This window comes from Danio rerio, chromosome 24, assembly GCF_049306965.1.
Source record: "Danio rerio strain Tuebingen ecotype United States chromosome 24, GRCz12tu, whole genome shotgun sequence".
Lineage (NCBI taxonomy): Eukaryota > Metazoa > Chordata > Actinopteri > Cypriniformes > Danionidae > Danio > Danio rerio.
The window spans coordinates 45,380,001-45,387,500 of record NC_133199.1 but is presented as its reverse complement, the minus strand read 5'-3'; the positions used below and the strand labels follow the sequence as shown (position 1 = coordinate 45,387,500).

The window sequence follows — 7,500 nt, the reverse complement described above, 5'->3', positions numbered from 1 at the left end:
GTTTCTGACTCATATTGATGAAGAGTTGCAGAGGAGCAGATTGGGATGAATTGTATGTAAATCAGCCTTTAGTCCTCAGATTTGAGGCGCTTTTGAAACTCCGTCTGTATGGAAATGCTGCTTTATTCCTAACGGCAAGGTTGAGCAGGATTAGACGCTTATTTATATCAAGCTTTAATTCACACATGTGATTAGAAAGCTAAAAGCACACTGTTTTGCCCTACAGAAACACCGCGTTTGAGAGCAGATGCAATTATTTATCTCTCTCTCTTTCTGTGTGTGTGTGTGTGTGTGTGTGTGTGTGTGTGTGTGTGTGTGTGTGTGTGTGTGTGTGTGTGTGTGTGTGTGTGTGTGTGTGAAGACTTATGAACACTTGATTTATTTTTCCAGCAGTAATGTAATATTCATTGTTGTTGTGTTTATACCGTGCTACAAGTATATTGTTTTGCAAATTAACCAAGAAACTTTGACAAGAAACCTTTGTTTTGTGGGGAACACAGTGATCAAAATTAGATAACAGCAATGATAGCAGCGCGAGGAAAGATTAAAACTTAAAGTTCTGAAGGTTACGGCAGTCTCAGAAGCAAACAAACCAACACAACGTACAAATTAATGGTAAAAAGTGACAGTAGTGGTTGGTTAGTTTAGCTATACGATTATTTTAATGAACTTATTATGCTTACGATGCTATTTGAAAGCAGACTAATATTAAAATCAATCATACGATAAATTTTACGAACTGATTACACTTGTGGTAGAAAACAGACTGTAATATTAAGAAAATGAGTTGTGCGATCAACTTAGGCTTACGATACATCTAGAAAATAGACTGTAATATCAAGACCAGTTATAACAATTTAAAAAAAATTCTTAGGCTTTTAGAAAACAGACAGTAATATTAAAATCTGTTGTACGATAATTTTCATAAACTTCTTAGACTTATGGTACATTTGAGGAACAGACCGTAATATTAACATCAATTGTATAATAAATTTGCAAACTTTGTAGACTTGCGATAGTTTCGTGAAAGTGACCGTATTATTAAGATCAGTTGTATGATAATTTTTACAAACTTAGGATTACGATGCATCTAGAAAACAGACTTTAAATAAATTACCAAATAATATTTCTGAACTTTTTAGGCTAAACGGTGTCACACACCGGATGCGGCGCTCAGCGCTGCGACACGGCTCGCACATGACAGTTGAAAGTATTGCATACCAGACGCGCACATTCGCTTCATATTTAAAATGGAACTATTCAGACGCCGCTCTGTGGTGCGGCAGAAATATGAGCAGCGTCCTGAGTCGTGGCTGAGCGCCGCTTCTGGTGTGTGACCTGCTTCAGGATTATTTTGGAAAACTGACTGTAAAAATTGATATCAGTTGTACGATCCTTTTTATGAATTTTACGATACATTTGAGAAACTGTATAACTGTAACAATAACATTAGTTGTATAATAATTTTACAAACTTTTTAGACTTGCAATACTTTTATAAAACTGACTGTAATATTAAGATCAGTGGTATGATCAATTTTACGAACTTTTGTTTACGATACACCTATGAAACCGACTGAAATATTAAAGAGCCCTATTATGTGTTTTTGAGAATGAGCTTCCATGTAGTGTGTAGTAGAGCTCTAAGTGAAGTGAATATCCAGCTCAGGCTTAAATCTGTAAGTGAACAGTGTTTAAAACTGTTGATTCATTTATAATAGAGTCGACTCATAGTACTTCAAATGAATCATCTTGATAACGAGTCTTTAGCCATTTCGACATGACGTGGATACAAACTTAAGCCCCGCCCAGTTGTCGGAGTCCCTTACAACCAAAATATGACCCTATTTCATGTATAATAAGGGCTCTTTAAAATAAGTTATGCAATATTTTTTTTGATGAACTTATTAGGCTAATCATACTTTTGGAAAACAGACTGTAAAATTAATACAATACAATAATTTTTAAAATCCTTTTAGGCTAGCAATACTTTCTAGAAAACAAACTATAATATTAATATCCGTCATACGATAATTTAAACAGACTTTCTTTTGATACATCTAGAAAACAGACTGTAACATTAAAATAAGTTATGCAATCATTTTTACAAACTTCTTAGAAGTACGATACTTTAAGAAACAGACCGCAATATTAACATCAGTTTTATAATAATTTTTTATGAACTTTTTAGACTTGCGATACTTTTGAGCAACAAACTATATTATTAAAACTAGTTGTATGATAATTTTTACAAACTTAGGCTTACATCTAGAAAACTTATTAATATTACAGTCTTAATATTAGACAGTAATATTAAAATAAGTTATGTAATTTTTTGCGCGCTTAGACTTATGATACTTTTGAGAAACAGACTGTAATATTCAATTCAGTTGTACAATGTTTTTTATGAACTTTTTAGGCTTACGATACCTTTAGAAACAAACTGTAAAATTAAAATAAGTTATGTAATAATTTTTGAAAACTTCATATACTTATGATACTTTTTCAAAACAGACTGTAATGTAAAATCAGCTATACCATATTTTTCCTGAACTTTTTAGGCTTACGGTACTTCTAAAAACATATGGTGATATTGGGTTTAGTTGTACGATCATTTTTTACAAAGGTTTTGGCTTGTTACTTCTAGAAAACATATTGTAATATTAACATTAATCATATCAATAATTTTCATGATTACTTAGGCTTATAATGTTTGTAGAAAACAGACTGTAATATTAAGATCAGTTGTATGATCATTTTTACAAACTTTTATAATACTTCTAGAAAACATATCAGAATATTAATATTAGTTGTACAATAATTTTTTCTACCTTTTTAGGCTTACGATGTTTGTGGAAACACTTTAATATGAATATTATTATACATTCATTTTTACAAATTTCTTAGACTTGTTATATTTGAGAAACAGACCATAATATTTAGATCAGTTGTACAATATTTTTTTACGAACTTCTTAGGCTTACAATACTTTTACAAAACAGATCGTAATATTAAAATAGGTCATGCAATATTTTTTTTAAACCTCTTAGGCTTACGAAACTTCTAGAGAGCAGACTGTTATATTAAAATCAGACATACTATATTTTTACGAACTTCTTTGACTTGCGCTACTTCTAGAAAACATACCGTAATATTAAAATAAATCATATAGCATTTTTTACGAACTTCTTATTAGGCTTTTGTGAAAAAGCATCTCTGGTCATTTGTGGGTTATGAGCATCTCCGCAATGCTTTCTCATCGGCTCTGGGCTCTGTTCATATCCTCATTGTGATTATTCTGCATCATCAGCAGGGTTTGGTTCTTCAGCACTTCTACTCCATCTCAGAGCGCTGTCCTCCAGACGCTTTTACCTGCTGAAAAGGAAAATCACCGGGTTTCCTTTTCTGCAGAGTATCACGCTCTCCTTTCTCAAGTTTTTGCATTCTTCCTTCCTGGATATTTCTCAATAGCGCAGCGGCGAAGTGCTCCGATTGTTCTCACCAATACTTTCATCCACAATCACACTCCAGAGGAAGAAAGCCGAGCGCTGCGGGAAACTGCGCCTTTATTGAGTGCAGAAATTAAAAGCTTTTGACTGTTGTGAACGTTCAGACCTGGAGCTGCTGAGGGACTGATGCTAGTTTGATCTTAGCAACAAGCATAAAGGATTTTTTCAAGTTTAATATTATAAGTAGTTTTAAACATATATATATATATATATATATATATATATATATATATATATATATAAAATATATATAATATATTATATTATATTATATTATATATTTATATATATTATATATATATTATATATATTAATTAAATAATATATTTAATTAAATGTCAGCATAATGGAGTACGGCCCAAGTTGAAAATGAATATGTTCCTTCATTTCTCAGTGAATATAGGCAGTGTATTTTGGTGCATTTTAACAAAACAGATTTATTAAACAGATATATTTATTAAAATAATATTTTAGTTATCAAACATATTTTGAAATTGAAAGAAAATACAATTACATTCAAGCAAAATATTGCAAAAATAAATTAGAACCTACAAATTTTCAACTAAAGTTTTCCAATTTTTTGCTTTTCTTGATTTTTCCTCTTTGTTGATTAATAAAGTCATCTGGAATGGTGAAGAAAGTCTTCCTGCAGGCCTCCCAGAGTTCATCAAGAGTCTTTGTGTTCATCTTCAACACCTCCTCCTTCATCTTATTCCAGACATGCTCAATAATGTTGATGTGTTAATGTTGATGTCTGGTGACTGGGCTGGCCAATCCTGGAGCAGCTTGACCTTCAGGAGCTTTGATGTGGAGGCTGAAGTATGAGCAGGAGCGCTATCCTGCTGGAGAATTGTCCCTCTCTTGTGGTTTGTAATGTAATGGGCAGCACAGATGTCTTGATACCTCAGGCTGTTGATGTTGCAGATCTCTCCATACTAAATGACCCCAAACCATGATGTTTTCTTCACCAAACTTGACTGATTTCTGTGTGAATCTTGGCTCCATGTGTTTTCCAGTGGATCAAATATACAATTATTAGTGTCACAATATAAAACATCTTAATTCCCCTAAAAACATTTTTCAACCAGAATAAAATATAAGAATAATCATTATGAATATATTATGTTGCTTTTTAAACAGAAAGATGCCCTTGAGTGTGTGTGTGTATTTATGATCAGGACACAGATGTGTATAATGTGATGTGTGAAACACGGGTATTATGAGGACATTGCTGATGCCTCCATTTCTAAAATAGCTTGCAAACACACAATGGGTAGAGTTGAGGAGAGAAAATACACTTTTTACAATATAAAAACAATGGAAACCTGTGGAATGTCCTCACGATTCACAAAACAAATCTGTGTGTGTTTCAGACCCGATGCACGGGCCTCGGCAGCTGACGGTGGTGGACATCAAGTCGAAGCAGTTGACGGTGCGCTGGGAGCCGTTCGGATATAACGTGACGCGCTGCTACAGCTATAACCTGACCGTGCAGTACCGCTACAGCAGTAACGGGAAGGAGGATCGGCGAGAGGAGCAGTGTTTCGACCTGCACAGCCCCGCACCGCAGCACACCATCCGAAACCTGCCGCCTTTCACCAACGTCAGCATACGACTGGTGCTGCGGAACAGAGAGGGCGACAAGGACAGCCCGGAGCTCCAGGTGCTCACAGACGAGGACGGTCAGACACCTTTATTATTATATATACATATATACATATAAAAGTACAAGAATAGTTTAAGTAAAGCATGCCATAAGTGACATTTAATATTATAAGTATTATTTTTATTGATATTAGTATTATTTTTATTGATATTAATATTATTTTTATTGATATACGTCTTATGTCTTATTAATAATAATAACACTAAATATGAAATATGTGCATTTTGTACATTTTTAAGTTTGCATTATTGTTTCATTTGGCAGGAGGCTGGATTTTAGGTTTAAATCTTAGATATATATTCCTTTTTTTTACAAATTGTTCTCAATATTGCTTTAAATAATACAAATATATATATATATTTCCTCATTGAGTGTTGCTCTGGTGTGAGGTCATCATTGGTGTTGTTGTGAGGCCTTGGTGTGCGCTGTGTGTTTGTGTGTTTTTCAGACTATACAACAGTTCTCCAGTCAAGGCCTCGTATTGTTTCTGAATCATCTAAACATTGCACATCCAAGACAAGAGTGTGTTATTGAAAATGCATGAGTGTGTGTTTTTGATGGTGTGTGTGTGTGTGTGTTTTCAGTGCCGGGCCCCGTCCCGCAGGACTCCATCCAGGGCAACACGTATGAGGAGAAGATCACATTGAGATGGAGAGAACCACTGCACACATACGGCATCATCAAACAGTATGAGGTGAGAACTACACACACACACACACACACACACACACACACACACACACACACACACACGCATTCATACTCACAAACATACATTTACACACACACACACACACACACACGCACACACACACACACACACACACACACACACACACACACACACACACACACACACACACACACACGCACACACACATGCATTCAAACTCACAAACATACATTTACACACACACACACACACACACACACACACACACACACGCACACACACATGCATTCATACTCACAAACATACATTTACACACACACACACACGCACACACACACACACACACACACACACACACACACACACACACACACACGCACACACACGCACACACACATGCATTCATACTCACAAACATACATTTACACACACACACACACACACACACACACACACACACACACACACACACACACTTACACACACACAATCACTTGATTTGATGGTGAAATCTCTGCTATGCTGAATATAATCTAAAAATAAAGAGAAATAAAAAAGTAAAGAATAATTAACAGTGTAGGGTGTCACGGAGACTCAGTGGTTAGCACTGTCGCCTCACAGCAAGAAGGTCGCTGGTTTGAGTCTCAGCTGGGTCAGTTGGTGTTTCTGTGTGGAGTTTGCATGTTCTCCCTGTGTTGGTGTGGGTTTCCTCCGGGTGCTCCGGTTTCCCCCACAGTCCAAACACATGCGCTATAGGGGAACTGATCAACTACACTGGCTGTAGTTTATAAATGTGTGTGTGAATTAGTGTGTGAGTGTTTCCCAGTACTGGGTTGCAGCTGGAAGGGCATCTGCTGTGTAAAACATATGGTGGAATAGTTGGCGGTTCATTCCGCTGTGGCAACCCCTTATGAATAAAGGGACTAAGCTGAGGGAGATGAATGAATGACTGAATTGACAGTGTGCTGCGCTGCTTCAGCTGTGTTTATCTGAATATAACGCCACACCCTACATGACTCATCAGCCAATCAGAATCCAGCATTCAGCACACCTGTAGGATATATTATAATGAAGCCTTGATTAATTATTTCTGATGTCCGTAATGTCATTTTCACAGGATTTTGCATGTAAATCAAAGCATAAACATGTTCGCTAAACGCTGAGCGAGGAGCAGTGTGTGAATGTTATTGTGTGTGTTTTTGTGCATAATTGACTCTTCTGGAGTTCTGGAGACTGAACAATAGCGCTCGCAGACTCATTGTTCATCAGTGTGAATTCAGCCCATTAAACTGTCACGTTCATGATCTGAAATTACAATCTGTCACGCGGCGTCTTTAAAGAAGTGTCAGGCCTGTGATCTGTGCAGGGAAAAAGACAAAACACAAGCGTTCTGCCTCATTAAAGCTCTTCATGCTGGAGGAAGACTCTGCTGGAGGTGTGTGTGTGTGTGTGTTTCCCAGTGCATTCTGGGTAAAGACACACAGCACTGTCGTCAGAGCTCCATCAGGAGAAATTGTCCTTCATTTTAAACATAATCCCCAAGTGCTTCGCTCAGATAAGATATATTGCTGTTTGTAGAAAGTACTTGCAGAAGAAGTCAGAATTATTCGCCCTTGTGAATTTTTTTGGGGTGCTTCACATCTGTGGTTTGCT

General features: G+C 36.2%; 1 protein-coding gene across 1 annotated transcript in view; it reads left to right on the top strand.

Moving 5' to 3' along the window:
• The window catches only part of ptprma (protein tyrosine phosphatase receptor type Ma), a gene marked incomplete at both ends in the record, with an annotated part of 269,837 nt that overhangs the window by 147,764 nt on the left and 114,573 nt on the right, over nucleotides 1–7,500 (top strand). Inside the window, 2 exon segments of the mRNA NM_001018133.2 lie at nucleotides 4,882–5,190; nucleotides 5,759–5,868. Of these exon segments, the coding sequence (NP_001018143.1) occupies nucleotides 4,882–5,190; nucleotides 5,759–5,868 (419 nt within the window).